We start from the raw sequence: 24,308 nt of genomic DNA, 5'->3' as shown, positions 1-24,308 counted from the left end.
TCTGGGCTTGCAGAGTCTTTTCTTAGCGCTAAGGAAAGAGGACCGTTGTCATAGTACTGCAAGTGTGTAGTCAGGGAAGAGCATACCTGTACGATTGTCCAGGGTCAAGGGGCCTGCAGTACTCGAGGCTCGTAGGATAGTGTCCTGGTAGTGGTGCAGCTTGGCCAACATACGGTGAGGAGGGACTTCTGGAAACGGTGGCCTCGCCGGCACCCTGTGAGCTTTTTCTAGAGATGAATGGAGTGAGATCCACATCGGGGACACAGGAGAGAAACCAGGTGTATAGGAACATTAAAGAACCAAAGTCCTCCAAGCCCACCAGGATGCCTACAATGCAAATATTGCTTCTCTGGAAGCGGACTTCAGCGTCCTCCTCCCGCTCCTCTAGGATCTTCACATGGGACTGAAGGTCTGATAATGATCATTGTGCATCAGTCATCTGAGGTCGCAGCTCTGCTATTTCCTTTTTGCTCTATGCCACATGGTCAGATAGATTCCAATGGTCATCTCAGAAGAATCCTAGGTCCGTCATCAATGTACCTACCGGTGACTCCATGGACAGGTGATAAATGGCCACAAGGACCTTCTTGAGTTTATCATCTGTAGGCGGCAGATTAGTTTGTGCAACATCTAGGTTAGGGGTTTCTAGTAGAATAGTCTGTTCCTCTGCCACCTGACTGGGAGGTGGGAGCGGTGCTGCCTTCTGTCGCCCCATCGCTGGAACCTGGGGAGAGGAAGCAAAGAGGACGCCATCACCTGAAAAGTACAGTGGAAGGGGCGTTAGAGAGAAGCCGGAATGGCCGGGATTTGGGCAGAGGTTCCAGGAAGCGAAAATAGGAGAGCAACAAATCTGGGTGTTTCGTCATGCTGGCTAGAGGAGACACCCCACAAGAGGCGGGAGCCAGTCCATGGGGTGGCAGCGACAGATGGGACTGGTAATGCTCTGGGGTCAGAGTGAACTAGGGAATGGAGTCAAGGGGTCAGCCATGGAGTGCCCGGGGAGCCGATGAAAGACTCCCCTTCTTTCACTCCAGCGAGGGGGTCATCACCTGGGTACTTTGCTACCGCCTTAGTGAGGGTGGCACAGCTCTCCTACCAGAGCAGAACACAGTGGTACATTGGCCGAGATATGAAGGATGGAAACTGTAGAGGGAGGCAAAGAAAAAGGGAGGGTTCCTCCTACCCCCAACTGCCAGTCACTGTATGATGTCTTGGCCAGTTCCTTCAGACTAACGTGGTCTGCAACTGTACTGGCGAAAGCGGTGGAGCGTTGGACAGGAGGTTGTTGCCAGGCAGTCCAAAGGCCACCAACGCCTCAAGCAAATAGCTCCTCCAAAGCGCCTCATGGAGTGGTGGATCGGTCAGACCCGTAGAAGTAGTGTTGCAGATGTAAATTAGGTTGCAGCCAGCTCTTTGAGGTCAGGGGAATGTTTAAGTCCACTGGTGAATGAAGCCCAGGAATGAGAGAGTCCAATGCCTGGGTTGCACAAGTCAGGTGCCGGGTGTCAGCCGGGCCTGTCGTGGGTCTCACGGGAAGGCCACCACCGATCTCCTCGCTCGGTTGGCTAGTAGGGCACTGGGTCCCGCCATCCAGGAGTCCAAGGCGAGGTGGGCAGCACAGATGGCACATGGGCTCCAAGGCTGTGCAGGGCAGTCGTCCCCCAAGTGGTGGGCCAGGCGCAGGCTGCAGGTCAGGAAGGCCACTGCAAGTCATCAGAAATGGTGAAAGCAACCACCGTTAGCCCCAATCGACTTCCCCACGCTCCAGCAAGGGGTTGAGCCACAAAATGGCACAACTAGGCGTGTCCCGGAGTAGGATTAGACAGAATCTGGGTAGCTTGATTTGTGGAGCTCTAGGAAAGCGCATCTGCCATGATGGTCGGTAAAGCCACACACCCCTCGTTGCCACTATGTTTCCCGCAGATTTGAGAGTTTGCATAAGGGTTTGTGCCTGTTGGCTCTTACTCAGAAGTCCACTTTGTCAAGAATAGGTGCGAACTATGCATCCTTGGGCCACATATCAAATCCCACTCACTTCACCAGACCATTTTAGAAGTGGGAAGGAAGAAAGGATGAATACCAGCAGTCATAGTGGTTTATACATTAAAGTAAAACTATGTCAACACGCCACGTTGCCTAAGGGGGGTTACTATAATTGAGTCCACCCCTCTGCTCGAGAGGGTGGGGAGAAGCCACACGGTCAGTGATTTCTGCTTGATTACTTCCTTGAAGGTTGTCAGTACAGTCGCAGGAAGGGCTACTGTTTTGGTCCCTTCAAAAACGTTACCAGAAAAGATGCTAGAAAAATCATCTGTGTAGTTATGGGAATCATCGTAAGTACCACTGGAAGAGTCATTCAAAGGGCCATCAGAAGGATCTCTGGAAGGGTCATCAAAAGATGATTGGATATGCTGTTAAGAGGTCGTCAGAAAGGTCATCTGAATGGTCAATAGAATGGTCACCAGCAAGGTCAAGGTCACCGTTAGGCATATGGAAAGAATATCCGAAGGACCACTGGAAGAGACTTCCACTGTTTCCTTTACTTGAGTGCTCAGAAGGGTAATAGGAATTGGCACCCAGTTAAACTTCCCCAGGGATTCAAATAGCACATTTTCCTTATCTAGACTTTTAGTGATGAATGAGTACTCACACAACTAGAGAGTTAGTTGCTTACTCTTTTTTTGCAGCCTTGATATACGTTTGTGAGAACAGGTCGAAGGGGCCCATGGAGAAGCGCAACAATGACAAAAACTGTGGGCCTTATTTATGAGCCCTTTATGCTGCAGTTGCGTCACTTTTTGAGATGCTGCAGCGGCGTACAATATGCACCACACGGCGCAATATTTACAAAGTGACACATCTAGGCAGCTGCGTCACTTTGTAAACCCCTGTGCTACATTATACCTGCAACAGGTATAATGTATGCATGGTGGGCGTTCCGGGGCAGAAAAGGCTCATAGAAGCCTTGCAGTGAAATCTATGAGGTTTCACTGCAACACTTCTAGGACGTCACTGCGTCAAATCCTTACGCCTGCCTCATAGCAGGCATAAGGAGTGACGCACGCACTTTCACATGGGGCTTGCTCGATGTGAAAGGACATGTTGCTGGAGTTGTGTCTGTTTTCAGACACACTCCAGCAATTCGCCACTTTTACACCTACAAATACGTCAGGAATATTGACGTATCTGTAAATCCTTGCAACATGGAGTGCTGTACAGTAAATACAGCGCATCCATAGTGTCGCAAAGAGTTTGCACTGAAAAGTGTTGCATCGCTGTTTTCACACAGCGATGCAATGCTTTTCATAAATGAGGCCCTTAGCAAGCATTTACTGCAGATATGATCATCATATCTGTGGCAATCTCAAGTCTGCTATGTTCACATGTGTAAAACTGTTGTTCATACATGCGATTAGAGAAGCTACACTAACCATAAAAATTGTAAAACAATGCTATGTAACTATAAAAACTATGCTAAATATGCACCTGTATGTTCGTGTCTATGCTGTATACAGTAGTCGAAGTGGGTGGGATCGGCAGGGCATTGAGTGCCCCTACTTCTTCAATTCAAAAGATTCCGTTCCCCTACCTTTTGATTTTAAACATGCGTCCCAGGATGGCAGAAATAGCCAAAGCCTACAGGTAAGGCTCGGCGTTCGTGGCTGTACGGAGACGGCCGGGTGGACAGAGAAGGAAAAGGGCACTGTCTTTTCATTCTTGCCCAGAGAAGACAAGGACAGTCACTGTTCACTTCTCCTGCTCTGCCATTTCAGATGCCCCCCTCTCTCTTTCTTCCTCTTTCTGTCTAGCAGCTCCTTCTCACTTACTGAAAATCGTGACTTCAAGAAACGGTTCTCACCCTCTCTTTCCTCCTTTCGTTTATGTGTTCCCTTATGAAATGGATCCAAAAAAGATAAACACTTTTGCTGGAAATGTCGTCTTTTTCTGACATTTTTCTATTCCAAAGTGCAGCCTCAGGAATAAAAGGTTCAAAATATGAAAAATAAATAAATAACTAAATAAAGCAAGAATGGTATTAAAGTAGACAGATTGATTTTATTCACACTTAAACACATTAGCGCCACTTTACAGAGTTTGCCAGTGTAGTGCTACTTTTGTTTTCCTGTCTTTCTTTGAAAAGCATTGTTTTCCACAGGTGGGGCAGTGCACCAAACATGGAGGTACTGCAATGCCTGGTTGATGGGTGGATTGGAAAACTAAATGTGTACTGCTCTGTGTTCACGGATGCGGTCTTTTTACCAGACTGCTTGCGTTTTGTAAGGATATATGTAATGGACATTGAAACGGGTTCCTTCCGGCCCTGGTAGTTATGTTCTTAACTTTTCAGGCAAAAGCACTCACTGATTTCTGAATAGTGAGTGTAAAAACGTTAAGGTGTAACCATGTTGTTCTTGCTTACATTTCCCATGCTTTTCTTAATCTTGCTCCCTATGAGTGTTTGCTTTTTCCAGGATGTTGCTACTTTTTTTTTTCAGGCAGCATATTGCTCGTCTAGTGCGTAATTAGAATTGAGTCACATCCAGGTGTTTATAGCGGGGCACAATCGAGTTGTAGTTGAAGTCTGTACGAGTATTTTCTCAGTGAGGCAGTATGGTGTTCAGTGGGGGAGAGGGTGTGGTACTATGGTCAGAGCTGCTGAATTTGGAACTGGGGAACCACGCTCCACCTTCATGACCAGTTCCTCAGACCACTCTCCTGATGGAACACATTCCCATGCTAGACCTCAGAAGGCCCAGCAAGACCTTAGAAGTCCTGGTGTCTTAGCACCAGCAAGTGGACCCGAGCAGTGGCAAATGTGGGTTAACCTTGAAGGCCTGGCCACCACAATCCATACTGAAGTTCACCTCCAGTCTTGCGGGCAGGCCTATGAAGCAGGACACCCTAGAGCAGCAGAGGCTCTGTCACTGAGGTCACAGGACCCTTGAGAAGGGTGGTGCGACCGGTGTGACCTCACCAGGCGCTGACTTTGGGTGGAGACGTCCTGTTTGTAAGTATATTATGGTTTTAAAAGCACTTGCTGCTGTCTTCCTGGTCTCCAGCAATTTTCTGCAACAATAAAAAAATGTCATGATATTTCCGGTGATTAATGTTCTTCCTAGACAGAGATTGGAGTTTTGTCTAGTGGAATTTTTGACTCATGGTAAGGTAGCGCAGAGGGTTCATGTGCCTGCTGCAAAGAACATGTACCATGCAAACCACAAAGAGCACATACTGTAAATTGATCAGTGGGTTACTGCTTTTGTCAGAGAGATTCTTTTGTTACTTGCAGTTTATAAGTTGGAATCCTATCACAGAAGAAAACAAGTTACTTACCTGTAACTTTGGTTCCCCAGTATTGGTAACTTTCATAGATTCTCATGCTTTGTATCATTCCCCGTCGTCGGAATGGGAGCCTCGGTAAATAAAAAATATATCATAACCATAGAAACAAAAGAGAAAATAGGCTTAGGCCTCATCTCATTTTGTAGTATATCACCCTCTTTGTGTAAAAGAGCCCAAACTTTTGCCAGGACCAATCAGCACAGCCTCACCCTTTGGAACCTTCCTGAGAGAGCTCAGAGCCTCAGATTTTCGTAGCCGTTGTGCAAACAGCCACTACCTCAGTAAACCGGCCGAGCTTTCCCAGGGGAGGTGGGTGGGCGCATGAGAATCTATGAAAGTTACCAATACTGGGGAACCAAAGTTACAGGTAAGTAACTTGTTTTCTTACCCCAGTATTGGAACTTTCATAGATTCTCATGCTTTGTATCAGAATAGTTAGCAGTAAATCACAAAAGCACATTTTGGTAGACACTAGACCTTACATAACCATCTCAGTTTACAGTTACAACCAGTACATGGTAACCAAGAAAAAACAATCATTACTGAACCAAATGTGCTTACCAGGATGGAGGGATTGTAGGGAAAGCTCACCTCTCAATGAAAAAGATTCCTGAGGACTGCTTGACCAACAGCAGCGTCATCTCGTCCCACCGACTCCAGGCAGTAGTGTTTCGTGAAGGTGTGTACACTGCTCCACGTTGCTGCCCTGCAAATGTCTTTGATAGCAACTCCAGCAAAAAGAGCCACTGAAGATGCCATCGCTCGTGTAGAATGAGCACGGGCCCTTCTGTCCAAAGGTTTGCCCGCAGCCTGATGACAGAATTGAATTGCACTGGAGATCCAGCGGGAAATGCCACTCTTAGCGACAGGCAACCCCTTCCGTGGTGCACTGTAGGAAATAAATAACTGTGTAGACTTCCTGAAAGATCGTGTGCGCTCGAGATAGAATTTCAGACATCTCTGGACATCCAAAGAATGCAATGTTCGTTCCGCCTGGGTCGAAGGACGTGGAAAAAAAGAATTCAAAATCAAGGGTTCATTCAGATGAAAGTCCGAAGGCACCTTCGGGATGAATTTTGGGTTGGTTCTCAATATTAGCACATCCTTTTTGAACTGCAGAAATGGCTCCACTATGGACAGAGCCTGGAGGTCACTAATCCTTCTAGTCGAAGTCAATGCTAAGAGGAGGGCTAGCTTCCAAGAGAGGAACTTCAAGTCCGCCCTGTGAATCGGCTCAAAGGGAGCTTTCATGAGCTGAGCCAGTACTAGGTTGAGCTGCCAGATCGGTGGAGGTGCTCGGACCGGAGGATACATCCGAAACAACCCTTTAAGGAACTGTTTTACAATCCTCGCAAACCATAGAGATGGCCCCGATGACTTTTTGTCGAAAACGGGATATGGCAGCCAGATGTACCTTGACCGAAGAGTGCGCCAAACCTGATTTAGCCAGTGACAGGATGTAAGGCAAAATCTGATGTGGCAGGGATTTATAAGGATGGAGTTTATTCCTCTGGCACCACAGACAAAATCTCTTCCATTTTGCCCTGTATGTCTTATTAGTGCTTGGCGCCCGCGCCTGAGACAAAACATCCCTGCACTCCCTGGAGAGATTCAGATGATGGAATTCTCTGTATTCAGGAGCCACGCTGTCAAGTGTAGTGACTTCGGATCCAGATGGAGCACCTGTCCCTGATCCCGCGACAACAGAGATGGAATCAGCGGCAAGCGAATTGGGCGATCCTGGGAGAGAAGCAGGAGTTCCGTGAACCAGAACTGCCGGGCCCACGCTGGAGCAATGAGAATCATCTTGCACGGTTCCGCCCTGACCTTCCTGAGAACTCGAGGAATGAGAGAAATGGGAGGAAAAGCGTAGCAAAATGCGCCGAACCAAGCAATCGAAAGGGCATTCCCCAGAGATCCTCGATGGGGAACCTTGCTTGCGTAAAACCGACATTTGGCGTTCTCCGGGGACGCAAAGAGGTCTATGGTCGGAGTACCCCATATCTCGAACACTCCCTCCAGCGTGGCTTGGTCTAATTCCCACTCGTGAGTCACTGCCGTCTGACGACTCAGAGCATCCGCCGTGATGTTGAGGCAACCTGCTAGGTGCTCGGCTTGTAGGGTGATCTTGTGAGAAATCACAAAATCCCAGATTGTCTGAGCTTCCTTGGACAGAGTCCGTGATCTTGTTCCCCCTTGCTTGTTGATATAGTGCATGGCCGTCGTGTTGTCCGTCCGGACCAGCACTGCACGATTCTGAAGTCTGGGAAGGAACGCCAGCAAGGCTAAGCGAATAGCCATCAGCTCCAAGAGGTTGATGTGGTTTAGGCTCTGCGCTGGACTCCAGTGACCGCTGATTTGAAGCTCCTGGAGTACCGCTCCCCAGCCTTCTAAGGAGGCATCTGTGGTCACCACCATAGGAGAAGGAGGAGTCCGGAATGTTAATCCTACTGCGATGTTCTCCTTTACCAGCCACCACTCGCAGGCCTTGCGCATACCTGGTGTTATCCACACCTTATCGTTGAATGACCCTTCTGCCTGGCGCCATTGTTTGTCTAACTCCTCCTGCAGAGGACGCATATGAAGCCTGCAATGCGGTATTAATGGTATGCAGGATGATATCGATCCGAGTAAGGACTTGTACCGGCGAACCGACACATTTTTCCTCTGCAGCACTTGACGAGCGGAGGCGATCAGCTTGCGTTGACGCTCCTCCGACGGACGAGCGGTGCATAGTGTCGTGTCCAGAATAGCTCCAAGGAACCTTTGTGACCTGGAGGGTTTCAGCACCGACTTGGACCTGTTGAGCTGAAAACCCAAGTCGGCGACCAATTGAATGCAAGTTGACACGGCTTGAGAAGTTGCCTTGAGCGATGGAGCCTTGACGAGCCAGTCGTCCAAGTATGGGAACACTTCTAAGGATTGCTTTCTGAGAAAAGCAGCGACTGGTGCCAGCATCTTCATGAATATCCGAGGTGCAGACCGAAGGCCAAACGGAAGCACCTTGAACTGGAAATGGCTCTTGCCTACTGTGAAGCGTAGATATTGCCTGTGAGCTGGGTGGATTGGAACGTGGAAGTACGCATCCTCTAAATCCAGGGACGCCAAAAAATCGCCCGGATTCAGTAGACGGAGAATATCCTGGCGAGTGACCATCCTGAAGGAGAGCTTGATGAGATAGGTGTTGAGCTCCCTTAGGTCTAGTATAGGACGCCACGTATCTTCCGTCTTCCGAACCAGGAAGAACCTGGAATAGAAACCCTTGCCCCTCTGCGAAAGAGGTACCGGTTCTATCGCCCCCTTGATGAATAGTTGGTGGGCTTCGAGATGTAACAGTCGGAGATGTTTTGAGGGACGGGCGTCCGGAGCTCTCGTTGGAGGAAGATCTTGGAATTCCAACGTATGGCCACTCTGAACAATATTCAAAACCCACCGGTCCGATGTTATAAGGACCCAGCTGTCCAGACAATAGGAGATCCTGACCCCAACCGGTGTCCTTGGTAGGGGAGGAACATTAGTCAGAGCCAGGAGGCCGCTATTGCCTCTTGGCATTGTCTCGTCCCTGACAATTCTGACGTCCTCTCTGGGACTGACGAGAGAAAGACGCCGATTGACCTTGGCGTTGGTTTGAGTACTGATTCTTATATGATTGTCCTGACTGCGTTGAATACTGACGCTGGTTGCCTCTATAAGTAGAGAACCCTCGTCCACGTGCTCCTCTGAATGGAAACTTGCGATAATTTAAGGATCCTAAGGACTTTGCTGTGTCCTTCTTTATGCTTTGCAGGGCCTCATCGACATGCTTGCCAAAAAGCATTTCCCCGTCAAATGGAAGGTCCAAGATCTTATTTTGGACCTCCTGACGGAACCAGGTTGCTTTTAACCAGCCTTGGCGGCGCAAGACCGCTGACCCTGCCAAAGCCCTGAAAGCGGTAGAGGCTATGTCCATAGCACAGTCAATGACTTCAGAAGAACATCTCTCTCCTTCCATGAGAACCTGCTTGGCCTCCTCCTGACTCGAATCTGGTAGTAGATCCATAAACGGCTCCATGTCGCACCACATCTGGCGGTCGTACCTGCCTAGAATGGCTAATGAATTTGCCGCTCGAACCAACAAACTGGCCATGGTGGAAAATCTCTTCCCTACATTGTCCAGCCGCCTGCCATCCTTATCCGGAGGCGTAGTCAAAGGTGTTGACGGATTCTTGGACTTGCTTTGTGCGGCCTGAGATATTACAGAGTCAGGCTTTGGTTGTCCTAGAAGACATGCAGGACTGCCCTCAGGGGCCTTGTATTTCTTCTCCAGCCGGGGAAGAACCGGGATGACCGTAGCTGGGTTCTGAATAATCTTGATTCCCTCATCCCACACATGCTCAATGATGGGAATTGATCTGACAGACTTTTTATACTGTGCCTTAAAGTCATAGAAAACAGTCCGACTGTTCCACTGTAAGAGGCAGACCAAACCTCTTGGATGCACGCTCCATAAGATTATGGAACCCCCCAATATCTGCCGGAGGCGACACGTTCGTCTCCCGCCCTGCAGCATCCGGATCTTGCATTCCAGTGTCATCAGGATCCACATCCGGATCCCCTGGATCAGTTAGTGGGACCACGTGCCCCTCATCGTCGTCATCCGTATCCACATCCTGTCTATCCTCATTGGCAGGTTCCGGAAACGAAGTCTGAGGAACCACTACTGGTACCACCACTGGTACGCGGTATGTCTTTAGGAAGAGGTGGCAAGTCCACTGCCGGCCCTCGCGGAACCACTGATGTAGATGGGTGCACTGGTGGAACGTCAGGGTGTGATGGAAATCGAGCTCTGTAGTCCTGCAACATCATCTGCAAGTCCGTAACCAGAGCAACTGGTAAAGCTATCATGTCCTGTCTCAAAGTGCGAGGATGTACTTCCTGTTGAACATATTGTTGTTCCTCCTGCTCCTCTTGACCATAATACTCCTCAGTATCAGTCTCTTGCTGCTTTATATGCAGATCTGAGGGACTGTAGGCATCCCCATACTGCTCAACCTCATCCTCGTCCTCTGACTCATCTAGAAGCATAGATGGTGGTAAAGGCGTAACCAGCCTAGGTGGAGTCATGTCCGGTGTAATTTTCAACCTCTGTATTGAAAATCCTGAATTTTTAGCCGTCGACGGTCCCGTCACCGGTCCCATCAACGGAGTCATCATCGAAGGAATCCCAAGCGTCGACGAAATCGACGATGAAATCGTCGACGGCACGGTAGTCTTCGTCGACGGAGTGTGAATCGTCGCCAATAATGAGGTCGTCGACGATGCCTGAATCGTCGTCGACGGTAGGATCGTCGACGGGGCCTTCTTCTTCGTCGACGGCAAGCTCGTCGATGGAGCTTTCTTCATAGTCGACGGGACAACCGTCGATGGTCTCGTCGACGAACTCGTCGTCATCAGCATCGACGACGACGTCGCCGTCGTTGTCATCGTCGTCGTGGTCTTCGTCGTCGACACCGCCGTCGAAGACCAGAATGAAGCTATCGTAGACAATGAAGCAGAAGCAGACATCGTCAACGGTCCCGTCGACGACACCAAGGAAACAGTCTTTACTATGGAAATCGTCGTCGACGTACCTGCTTTAGTCGGCGTCGACGGACGCTGTTTCTTCACCGGAGCCATCTGTGGAGTTCCTGCAGAGTGTTTCTTTGCAGGCTTTTCCTTTTGGGACGGAGGAGAAGATATGGAAACCTCCTTTTTGTCCCTAGAGGCTGTGTCCACACCAGCAGCCTGTCCCTGCCTCTCCTTTTCACTTCCGTGAGGAGATTTCATGGGACCAGCCTCCTCAGACCTTTCAGAGATCCCGTGAGGGGCTTTGACAGGGGGTTCCGCAGAGATGGAGGGAGATGACCTACCCCTCTTCTTTGATCTCCTGGAGGAGGTGCCAGAAATCGAATCCTCCTCATCTGAAGAGAGAACCTCCTTCCTGGTCTTCAGCTTTTGCAGCCATGTCAGCAACCGACCTTCTCTGTCCCGCAAAGTCTTGGTAGATAAGGTCCGACAAATCTTGCAGTCTGTGGCCTTGTGTTCCGGGTATAAGCAGTAAATACAACTCTCATGCTTATCCTCAATGAAAAGTCTCTTCTTTCCACAAGAAGCACAGGGTCTGAATAAGGCTTTCTTTTCCTTTTGTGACATAATGTCACTATAGATGTTAAAATGTAGATTTCTAAAAGAAAAATTTGTGAAAAAACTGAGCAGAGCTCAGTGGAGACTCCCTAGCACAACGTGCGGTAGAAAAATCTGAGGCTCTGAGCTCTCTCAGGAAGGTTCCAAAGGGTGAGGCTGTGATGATTGGTACTGGCAAAAGTTTGGGCTCTTTTACACAAAGAAGGTGATATACTACAAAATGAGATGAGGCCTAAGCCTATTTTCTCTTTTGTTTCTATGGTTATGATATATTTTTTATTTACCGAGGCTCCCATTCCGACGACGGGAAATGATACAAAGCATGAGAATCTATGAAAGTTCCAATACTGGGGTAACAGTGAGCTATTCATCTAAGAGTTGCATGCAAACTGCAAGGTATAAATTGGAGAGTTATGGTTTTCTCCCCCCAGACTTTGATTGTCCTAATGTTGTAAAAAGTGTTCTTTTGGATAGAAATCAATTCTGATTATTAAAAAGAACCTCCCCAACCATGGTATTACGTTTTAGATTCTGAGTTTGTGTTTCTCCAGAACAATCACTATTAAACTATACTGCCTACTAACATGGTTGTAATGTGACTCCTACACCTTGTAGTCCTTAGTCTTATGTAACAGTTCCTATATAGTGATTTCCACACGTATAAGTGATTGTCTCTGTGTAATGTGTGGGATGTAAAGTGCTCTGACACCCTACAAAGATGCCGAGGGTACTGATGGAGGGATGGACAGCCATTTGCACTAGGGAATGTGACTACACTCCGAGATGACTATGTAACTATTGATTACATTCTGCAAACAGATGTTCGTGATATGTTTTTTTATTCTTTTATCTTTTTTTTGAGTAATTCTTTTTGGTCCTTATTATTTGCTTTGTTATTTTTAATGGTATATATTGCTCTCTGATGGGAGTCTTGAGAATAATGCAAGATATATGCTCATGGTCATTGCTATTTTGTGTTTGTTTTGTAAATGTGTTAAATGTAGAAAATAATAATAAAAAAAATAATTTAAAAAAAAGTGCTCTGACACCCTACACTGGTATGAATGGTACTGTAAATCAAATTAAATGCATCTGAAAGAGAGTGTGGTTATGGAGAATTGATGGGGACTGTTAAATGGTGGTAGTGAGAGAATCTGTGGCAGAGTTGGTCATTGGAGGGCACCAACAAACTTTGCTGCACAGGGCGTTACCAGTGCTAAGTGCCCTTGAGGCCAGTCCCCCTCACCCGTTGGTACCTCCATTGGCTTTGTTTCAGCAGTATTAGCAGCAACTCACCAGGGATCGGCAGTGCAGGATTTGCATGCATACCAAACTAAGTTCACAAACTTCACAGTATCTCTGCTTCATGCACAAGCACTTTAAACATGTGCTGCCTGCTTTGGGGGCACTGGAATTATGCAGCAAAGGATTATGCAGCAAAAAAAGGCTGCAGCATAATGCAGTATATGTTCTGATACTTTATTATTTTGACATTTTTACACATGCTAACAGTCTCTGGAAAGATGTTGCCTTATTAGTACCAGTGTAACATACAAATGCAGCAGAAAGGTGATCAGTCAAAGGGCCGTCCTCTTTGCAGTATGACAAGTCACATTTTTTAGTAACTTTTGATCCATTTTAACTACAAACAATTTATTAGTTAAAATTGTCAGATTATGCTGCTGCTGCTGTAGTATGTGGCAAATATGGCATAGCCATAATTATATAGAAAACATTTGCAAACTATGATATTTTGCCATTCATGTTTGAACTACTCTTATGGAGAAAGGTAGGAGAAGTGCTGATGACAGAAACCGCATTGCTAGGACACAAATGGCTTGTGCTTTCACCTGTTAAGCGTATTTGAGACATTCTGTGATTGGAAACATATCCCACTTTGTGAATGTATTATAATGACAGTAACTCATATTAAACCTTAAATAATCATGTGTATCCATTGGTTGAATTTAATAACATAATAATCTGTAACTGGGCAGTCAAATGACAAACAAATACAAAAAATGTGGATGTTTTGTGCATTCTGGCAACACCTCTCACTCCCCCTACTGATCCAATCCTCAGTTTATTCCCACCCTCTGATTCTCCGCCCACAGTTTACCTACTCCCCCTCCCTCCCCCCCACTTCGACCACTGGCTGTATACACCAGTGGGATAATGCAAAATGACGGGGCCTCCATGCAGAATGTGACGTGGAGCCCCAGAGTCTCCCAAATTGGGCAGATATTAATTTGTCTTGGGCTCAATGGAGGCCCCCGAAGGGTTGAGGTCCCTTCTAAAGAGCTGGAGAGCCCCCACCTTCACAGGGGCCTGTGTGACGCCCAGGGCCGGACTGGGAACCAAACCGGCCCTAGCAAACTGCTCTGCCGGCCCCCCTGTGGGGGGGCAGGGGTGCGGCCGAGCTGTTTGCTAGGACCATTTTCGGCTAATTTTGTTACAGGGGGCTGATATTGGCAGCCCCTGGTAACAAAAACGGCCCCCAAAGGGCCTAAAAGCAGCCCCTACCCTGGCGGCCCACCGAGGAAATGCCCGGTGCCCGCTACGGCCAGTTCTGCCTTGGTGACGCCCCTGCCATGCACTTTCGCTAGGCCTCTGTGTGGCTTTCCTGAGCTCTTAACTGTTTCATATTCAATGCCATTGCACGCGTCCCGTCGTCATGCAAATGGCAACGCCTAAGAGCTGATGAGCCCTCTCCAAAACAAGGATCTTTGAGGGTTCACCTGCACCACGGGGAATTCAGTTACGCCCCGGACATATATTCTTGACATTTAACCATACTAACTGTGCAACTTACAGGAATCTGCAGGTGTCATTTGGTGCGCCATTTCCTGTTCTTCAAATGCCTGAAGAGGTAAAACAAGCAATTAGCTTACCCACCAATTGGCTAACGACTTACCAGCATACCTGCAGAAAAAGAAACAACTCCTCCTCAAAGAATAACTATGTATGTGTTTGGGTGTAGGTAAGGGGCATGCTACATTAGATATGTAATGCTGCAGCGGCGATACCTGTTAAACTAACTCATATTTTTGGACGATAGTTTTCAAGATCACATTAATACCTTCCTCAAGCAGTTATGGTGCAAATTAAACTGGCATCAATATTTCAAAATATAGAGTTTATCACCTGCACATCAATCCATGGGACTGTATCTAATTACACGCACAGAATGTTCTGCGGTATTTTCTAAAGTATCGAAAGGTCTTCAAAGATTTTATCTCATCCAACACCAGAATGGTATGTGGCAGTCAGGGATTGGTTAAGAAAACTGCTGAAGAGAGATATGCAGCAGCTCTACATGCCCAGCAGATAGGTTGACCAGCAAGGGTGAGATTACATTTTCAAAACTCTAGACTTGCACTTCACTGATCTGATCAGGATATTCATGCAAGACCTAAAGCATGCACTTGAGTCAATAATGTCTCATCCCCATATTTGGACCTGAAGCAAGAACCCGCCAGCGGTGTCCTTCATATCTAATGCCGTCTGAGCAGTCTCTTGAGCCTACGTCAGAGGTGCTGCAGATTTGTCAATCTTTCAATGTTGTGCTCAGGACATCAGCTAAGATTAAATACAGAGTCTGTGACAACCAGGTTCTCTTTATTCATTTCAGAGCTAATACAAATAGTTTTTTGATGGACATGGCCAACGTTTGTTAATGAGGGGCGATCGCATGCCAATTTTTCGAGATAGCAAATTGCTAAGTAAATTTTTCTATTTTGATTTGTAGCATATATATTTATCACAAGTTGGAAGATAACTTGAAAATCTGAAACAGATCCAGCCCCTATTCTACCAAACAAGGCATCCCTGATCTGGAGTTACTACTACAAGCGAGCAATTTACTCTTCTGCGAATATTGAAACAAGATATAGAGACTAGCCTACCCTTCTCTCAAAAACGAAAATATGTCTCTATGTTTACAATAGCAATTTATTTGTACAAAGTAACTCTCTCTTACTCACACAAGCACATACACTAACATCTACATATACTGACATAGAAGTACTCAGAAGCAGTCTGCACTACGTATGGGTTGCCTAGATCATCGATGAATAAATAAACGATCATTTGAGTGATAAACAGAAGGCAGTGATTGTGTAGGCTTGAATCATTCTCAGAGCCCTGGCCTGTGCAGGCAGCCCTGCTCACCAGTCACACGTGACAATTCCTGTAAGCTATTTTTTTTTATTAACTTGGGTTCAGTGATATATGCCTTCTCTAGGTCTGCTGGATCTTTCAGAATGGGGGTAATTGCTTCTCCACTAATTCACTCAGCATATTTTATTCGCATTGTGGGTAAACGCGCTAAATGTCTTGCTTCCCGCTGTCCTGCCCTAGAGCCCGCAGCCCTCAGCCCATGCTCAAAGTTCATGCAGCCACTGCACAGCTCAAGCTGTGCGTTATGTTTACAGTTCCCACTTCACTCAATTCAACCTCAAAAGCGTGGAAGTGCTGTTACTTACTCTATTCTGGCTGAGAGCTGCAGTTAAGTCCTGAATGCGCTGCTCCTCCAACTCAGAGTCCAGCTTCTTCTGGTCCAGCTTCATCTTCTGTTCTGCTTCTTGCTTTTCCAGCAGTATTTTCAGCTGTAAGGCGATTTGTAGTGCCTCCATCTGCTGCAGCATCTGGCGCTTCTGCCCCTCAATGTCAACATCTCCTGCAGGTGGGGTGGATCGCTGCCCTGGAACCAGTTCTCTTCCAAAGTCCTGGGCCGCAGCCTGAGAAGGTCTTCTTGTCCATGTATCTGCAAGAACGGTAGAAGCATTGAGGCATTCTGCATTTTGTTCCTCAGAAGGATTTCTATCAAGCCCACTTGACTCCGAGTCTGTGAATATGAGAGCCCTGATAATTCTGTGGCTTGTTCTTCCATTGCTTGTGATTTTTCGGCTTTTGCCAAGGTCTATAAACTGGCTGGTCATTTGCTTAGCAAATCGAGAAAGCATTTCAGCGATGGGTGTTCTGGCCTCGATTTACCTACAAAAAATAAAAGGGTACATTATTACAACCTATCACCTGCATCCATCTATTTTTTTTGCCTAAAACACATATTTTAAACTCACACCCTGACACCAAAGTGGCTACTCCTGGGTCCTCACTCACCCTATGCTCTCAGATACACATAGCCATCTGCTAATGTCTCATTAGGAATTACCACATTTTTTTATGTGCAGGGAGTTTATTCAAATTGTTGGGGACATCTAAGAATCTGAGGACTACAGGAGTTCTAATGAATAAAGAATTAGAGAGCAATCACCCTGGTGTAGAAATAAACATGTACAACGTGGCTTTTTTGTTAGTAAACATTTAACACACACAAACGACGCCCTCCCCCCCCACCCAAAAGAAAAACATGCTATGGCCCAGAGGAGATCTTTAGAATCATTAGAATAAAGTTATACTATTTATTCGTGGCAGAACAGTCCTACTGAAACTATCAAATTTGAGAGCGATGAGGGGCGCATGATGGAAAAAGTATCTTGAAATAGACTATCTGCTCATTTCCATCTATGATGCACCTAAGCTCACCAATAAGTTTATTGTCGGCTTAGCAGGTGCTTGCCCAAAATGGGGAGTATGTCATGTTAGTTTCTCTTGGGTTCTAAGCCTGGGAAAGAAGAACCACAAGTATTCCTAAATCCAGCACAGAGATCAGGGCTGCTCAGTATTGGTCTATGGGGCGGATCCACACCACACTGAGGATAACCAAATCTAATTGCACAAGGATACCTAAACATCTGGTTGGCCTTTGTTCCTCAAGGACTAACATTTGTACAAGCCGGATGTAGATGATCTAATAAAATTGGGCAGAACATTTTCCTGGGGCAGTGTTGGAAGCAGAATCCTCTGTTTTGTCTTTGGTTCACGTTAGGTTTTATCCGCAGTAGACTAGGCAGCTGTTATTGAAATCTAGAGTGGTGGATCCCAAATATGCCAAAGCTTATTAAAAATCGATAGGAAAAGTAAGTATCAATCACATGTCAGACTCACTTTATTGTGCTCTGACACCCAAAGCCTACTAGACTGGCATGAAAAGATTGACAGTCAAAGGAGACAATCATTTGTAGTAGTCTTCTTTATTACTCAACAGACCAGTTTTGCACATCCCCTGGTTAGCACAATTCAGCATTATGAATTTAGAGGGTAGACGCTGGTACTCTGGCACTACTCTACCTTAGTATGTACTATAGAAGCAAGCACTACCGGGTTAGAAGAGGAGTGGCATGTCTCACTCAGACAAGGCAACGAGGACCAAGTTCTTTGCTAATAAATGCCCACCTTGTGCCAGTGCGGTGGGAATACCCCGAAAGTAAATATTTTACGTCAAACAATGTCCTATAAATATAATTCGTAGAGCCTCCACTCTACCCGATTGCATAAAAGGGGATAGGCAGTGGCATCCCTTACCATGACACCATGACATGAACGATACATAAATTCAGAGAGGTAAGTTATCAACACTAATTCTTGGGGGTATATCATTCTATTCACCAAGAATCGTTTAAACTGTGTACATGTCTGCAGCTCATTACTTTATCCGGTAAATCATATGCTCCTCAACGGTACGTTGTATCGAAACTTTTACATCAGGTTCTCATTTCATTTTTGCAACCTGAGTTGCTTGACCACATTACAGGGCTAGCTAAAGGATGAACATCCTTTCAGCCACGTGGTAATTTCAAGCAATGTCTCTATATATACGGTGAATCGGCACTATACAATTAATTAGATTTAAAAGGCAGCAAGGTGGAGGAACCACGCGTCGGAACAAGATGGCCGCTTGAGCACCGGGCTCCGTGGTCGCCACCCCGGGGACCTACTATCCTGCCTGATATCCTGCCCCAGCTGTCCGTGCAAAGGAAGCTACTGGGAAAGCGGTGCCTTTTCCCGAAAACCCGGTGCGTCTATCCCCCTGGGCGGCTGAGCTAGAGGTGCCATTTGTGTGGGCCTGCGTGGGACCTCGAGCCAGGAGCTCGAGTGCGGTGGAAGCGGCGTGGAGGTGAAGGGGAGGCGGCGGCGCGGGCCGGTAGGGACCGGCCGGTGGGGCACCACTCCTTGCCGAAGACTTCCAGCTGAGAGGCGCGCTTGAGGCTCTCGCCCCTCTGCCTGGGCAGTGCGTTGTGGCGCCGCAGCGTTGTGAGGAGCGCAAGTCGACGCGGTAAGCAGGGCCGGGGACCGCCGAGCCGGGGGGAGCATCTGAAATATACGCCTTGACGAGGCGGTTACAAGTAGGAGACGCCGGTGGAGTACTCTTTCTGGCCCCCCCCCCCCCCCCCCCTGGTTCTGGATTGCCTCCGGGTGCGAAGCTAAGGAGTGGCAAGCGGTGGCCGACCGCGGTAATCCTTGGGTGGAGGCGGGGGGGTGCGGAGTGTGTGCTGGAGCGGGTGAGACGCGCACCCCGCGGACAACTTGGTAGCGTCGGAGTCGCGATCCGGGGGGGGGAGGGGGGGGTGCATCCCAGCGTCGGCAGGGCGCTGCAGAGACCGGCCAGTGAAATGGGGAGTAGAGTGGAGTCCGAGAAGTCCCAGCCAAGAATTAATAAAGGCAGCAAGCAGGTTCAGTCCACAAATTAGATCGCTATACACTGCCCAAAGACCCGTCCACGGACCATAAACAGGCATTGAAGGGCGGGAGAGATTCGGTGAGCCCCCCTCCGGAGCTGACCCTGCAAGATGTAATGACTTCCATAGGAGGGGTCAAGTCCTCCCTTGAATGCAAGTTGGAATCTCTGGAACATAAACTAGACACGGTTTCCATCGAAGTTAACCTAATACGGGCGGATCTCACCAAAGTCAATGAGAAGGTTAAGACCTTGGACGTTAAAACGGCCGGCCTGGCGGAGGAGGTGTCGGATCTCCAACGGGAGGTCCGCGATCTCAAAGGTTTCTGTGATTTGGCTGAGCGTAAGTTGGACGATTATGAAGGGAGGTCAAGGCGTAACAACGTTCGCATTTTGGGGGTGCCCGAGAATTCAGAGGGACCTGCACCGGATCTTTTTGTGGAAAACTTGATTCTTAACCACCTCAAGCCTAAGGGCCTGGGGAAATTCTTCACCATCGAATGCGCGCACAGGGTCCCGGGTGGGCGTTGTGGTAAATATTTCATTACCGGTACTATTTTTTTATGCGGTAAAGTCTAGTAAGAATAACTCAGTAAATATAAGAGGCAGAATCCGTGGTATTAGAGGTTTTAAAAGGCTTTATTCCTATACAAAGGAATACAATGTGAATTGTAGGCTTCTATTCCATCACCACGAAAGTTCAGGAAGGAAGGGCATACATTATTGACAGATAATTGGTTTTATAGGAAATGCATTACAGTGGAACAGATGCAAGAGGCGTAACAGCTGATAATACAGATAAAATGTGCATACGTAACTAATAAAGGCGGTCATATGGGCGTAATTTAATAAACGTCATTATACATGATGTCACAAGTGGGTGGATCCATAAAAGAATCCTGCAATGTCAGCAGAAATATTTGGCAGAGATGCGCGCGCAGCCGCATGACGTGTGATTGACGTGCAACTATGAAGGGGACTTGACATTTAGCTCTACATGTGGAGACAAAAGTCTGGGGGTTATGTCAACCTAATCCCAAATCATATCTGATATCCTATGTTTAAAAAACTGTGTTATCCAAAAGGAAAGGTCTCTAGGATAGAATCTATTCTATACTGACTGTTAGTGCGTGTACAAGCGTCTAAGTGTCTACATGAGATGCGAGGGGGTAGGAATATTCCATAGTAACAGGGCCATGAATTACTTGCATGAGGACAGCGAGGCCTGGCCCTTTGCACGGTAGCTGGAGGAATGTTTACCTAAACTACTAGACAGGAATGCATCGGATGAGGAGCGGAGTAGATAATCTTGAAGGTGAAATACAGTTTTTGGCAGGCAACAGGCTGGATCAGGCACCGTTAGCCGCGCAGGGAGTAGGACAAAGTTCATAGATACAGATGCAGGCTCAGACTGGAGCTTTCAGAAGCAGAAGGCAGGAAAAGGCTTGATGACAGAATTCAGGGCCTACTTGCCTGAATCTGTAAAATGGGGAAAGTGAACCATATAAAGTCGGTGGCCTTTCATACTTAGGAATGGAATATCTGACCCATTCATGGCGGATCTGAAAGAGGACATGTTGATGGTGGACGCACATGTATTTGCGTCTTCAAAACTGGAACTGGAGGGAACATACATGTACTTATAGCATGCACATGGAGCCGTTGGGGTCTACGATAGGGGACATAACTGATCACAAAATTCATATTTCCTCATTCCCTCCTTGTCCCCTACGGACCCTCAGGAGATATCGATCTTCATCAATCCATTGATCTGTTCATATAGCATCATTTGTTCTTCTTTCTTCTTCCGGGATCTTGAACGAAAACTTGGAGGTGGGATACACGATGTGGCACACAGGCCACAAATCACTGGCCCACATTGTAGACATAAACAGCAACTGAATAGTATGAGAAAGCCAATACCTAGGAAGGATAGGATTCTCCATCCCCAGGCTGACAACACGCCCCAGAACCAACCGGACCAAGTCCAGGTGCCTGGACTCTGGTGTATCTGGCTTATAATCTTATGAAGGCGGGTTATGGCTTTATATACCGACGGCGAATTTTCTGGTATGAAAATGCAGCAACTTGATCCGATGACCCTACAAGCTCCGCCCCTATCGGCCAGGATGACGTCAAGGACAAGACGATTTTGAAGCACAACAATCCGCATAGCAGACTGCTCTTCTGTTAAATTGCCTAAGGCGGAAATAGTTTCGTTCACTACTGCTTCAAGGGTTCTGGTTAACCTACGTATCAGCTTACGATTAGTGACTGTACCTATATAGGGAAAGAAACCTTTATTGAAATCTGTGTATTTTTCCCATGCTGTTTCAGTGTAATCGACAATTGGAAGATCTCTCTGTTGTCTATTGTGTACTAAATGGGTATTTCTGTGATAATCAGGAGGAGCTAGGAAAACAGGTGGTAGAAGGAATGCTATGTAACAGGTACCATCCCAGTCTAGAGGTAGACGTATATATGCGGTCTGGCCACATATGAAGTAGGAATGACGGGAAGCTCTAAATGTAGACTTGCCTTGGTCACTGAATTTTATTACAGTGGTGCATTTACTATGGCCCATGTGTATGGAACCATTCTTTCTTACACATAATTCCCCTTTAACTGGGAATACTGACATAGCGGGCAAGATTGGTGTGGCTTCAGATTCAACGTTCAGGATCATGAGGTTAAGTGTAAAATTACCTAATCCATATACTTCATTTTCTAGATCAGTTCCTGTTCCTTTGGGAAGTCCCTCCTTGTTAGGGTAGCAGACTTTAAGCAAAACTAGGTTCAGGTTTCCCCACACCCAGTTGTCTTGGTAAACTGCGGAATTTGAATCTAGGGAATTAATCAAACTAAACCATGCTCCACAGGAGCCATTGTGTGTGAACGGATATGGAAAGAGGGGCAAAACTCCCTTATAGTTCTGATAGGGAGGGAGTCGGCCACATATCCAACAATTTGTGGCATTGCTGGTCTGATGGGAATGATGTAACATACTAATGAATGTGTTGTTGCGCAGCGCAAATCTATAGGACAACTCATGCGGAGGTAATTCGCTAAAAGAATGTTCTGCAGTTACATTGTAAGCACGCTTAAGAATAGGGTAATACATATGCAATAGTACGCTGAAAACGATGATCAGAAGACTTAGAAAAAACAAAATTAATAGTGTTACTGTGCAGTGACTACGAAGTGATTTACAATACGCATGCTTTTTAAGCTGCATCTGTTGATTTCTTTCTCTATCCCGTCTAGAGGATACATGTCAGAGACGAATTCAACCGATTCACCTTGGAGAGGACTTAAACAATCAAATTGTCTGACTTGCTAGACCTTAATTTTAGTTTGTAAAGTTCTGGTTTTGACTGCTCAACCAAGGGGAGCTTTGAGTCTGTTTGTGAGGGAATACAAGGTTGAGTATTCACACTGGATGGTAGTCCATAAAATTTCTTGATATGACTCGAGTGCAACCACCCTTTGCGTCCCTCGATCTTCACGGCTGTCCTTGTAGTTAGTAGAACTAGCTTCGGCGACTTCCACCTAGGCTCCAGTTGGGTCTTCCGGTCGAAATTCCGGACCAGAACCAGGTCACCAGGAACCACGTCATGGGGCTTCCCCTCAGTATTATCGGGAAAAGCTGCGGCTACCTGTGAACGACAAGATTGTAGTGCAGACATCAAGGAAGCCAGGTAATCTGTCAGCATATTACAGTCAACATCAGTGATTTTGCGAGGTATAGGCGTCCCCCACATATTTGGTGGTCTACCGAAGATCACCTCGTACGGGGATAGCCCTGTTCGAGAATGTGCTACCATTCTCATGTAAAAGAGCGCAACTGGTAAGGCTACTATCCAATCGACACCTTTTTCTCTACATATTTTGGACAATCTAATTTTCAGAGTTTGATTATGGCGTTCCACGAGACCTGCTGCCTCGGGATGTCGGACACAGTGGAATTTCCATTGGTAGCCTAACAAAAGGGAAACGTGTTTCATTAGTTCGGATGAGAACGGCTGGCCGTTATCTGAGTAGACAACACGTGGTAAACCGTACCGTGGGAAGAATTCTCGAACTAACTGTTTGGCAGTAGTCGGGGCAGTGTAATCTGAAACCGGGTAGGCTTCTGTCCAACGGGAAAGAGCACAGACAACTACGAGAACATATTTGAATCCTCGACATCGTTCCATCTGGATATAATCCATCTGGAGGACTTCAAAAGCATGATCGGGAGGTTGAAATCCACCCTGCTCTACGGGGATGCTTTTACCTGGATTAAACTGACAACATATCATACAGGTACGAACTTTTTGTTTAGCTGCTGCTCGCAAGTGTTTGTTGAACCAAATGTGTTGAATGCTGTCTAGCATAGCTTTTTCTCCTAGGTGCGCTGGACTATGTATTGTGTTAATGATGACTTGAACCATGGAGTCGGGAAGAAACCATATAGATTTTTCCTTCGTCATCCATCCTTGATCCGTTTGGATCCCTCCTAATTCAGTCCATTTCTTTATTTCTTCTGGTGTAGCATGTGTCTGTATGTCAATTACATCAAGGGCGGGATCCTTAACTGTCATGCAATGTTTTGGTGTCAGAACTGTTGTCTTTGTCATGTCATTTGCGTGAGTCTGATTCTGAGCAGTCTGTTTAGCTGTTCTGTCAGCTAGGTCATTACCCTGAGAAATGATATCGGTAACTTTTGTATGAGCTTTGCATTTCATAATCGATATTGCAGTAGGTAAATGAATCGCATCTAATAGGGCTTGAATGAGGGGTCCGTGTTGGATGTGGGCACCGTGAGAAGTTAAATAACCTCTCTCTCGCCACAGCACGCCGAAGTCATGGACGACTCCGAATGCATAACGTGAATCTGTGTATATGTTGACTTTCTTATTTTTGGCTTGAATACAGGCTTGTGTCAGAGCGATGAGCTCTGCTGCTTGAGCTGACAAAGTGTTAATACAATTTGTTTCAATGACTTTAGTGTCTGTTGTGACTGCGTAAGCGGCCACTAACTCTCCTGTACTTGTTCTCATACATGACCCATCTACATACAATGTCAAGTCTGGATCCGACAAAGGGATATCTGTCAAGTCTTGTCTGGGTTTCGTCGTAATAGTAATGACTTCGACACAATCATGTGCCAATGGATCTGTTCCGCCCACTGGTAACAGTGTGGCAGGATTTAACGTATTACAACGTCTGATTTCTATGTGTG

General features: G+C 46.8%; 1 protein-coding gene across 1 annotated transcript in view; it reads right to left on the bottom strand.

Annotated features, from left to right (window-relative positions):
• Positions 1 to 24,308, bottom strand: part of LOC146857201 (uncharacterized) — a 215,697-nt gene that overhangs the window by 113,342 nt on the left and 78,047 nt on the right. Inside the window, exons 2-3 of the mRNA XM_085647684.1 lie at positions 15,990 to 16,500; positions 14,318 to 14,366 (exon numbers count right to left, since the gene is read on the bottom strand). Coding sequence (XP_085503810.1) covers positions 14,318 to 14,366; positions 15,990 to 16,469 — 529 coding nt within the window. The 5' untranslated portion in view covers positions 16,470 to 16,500. The remainder of the gene's footprint in view (positions 1 to 14,317; positions 14,367 to 15,989; positions 16,501 to 24,308) is intronic.

This window comes from Triturus cristatus, chromosome 3_2 (genome assembly GCF_964204655.1).
Source record: "Triturus cristatus chromosome 3_2, aTriCri1.1, whole genome shotgun sequence".
NCBI lineage: Eukaryota > Metazoa > Chordata > Amphibia > Caudata > Salamandridae > Triturus > Triturus cristatus.
Note: the sequence above shows the minus strand (reverse complement) of the source record. Positions and strands in the feature narration are given on the sequence as shown.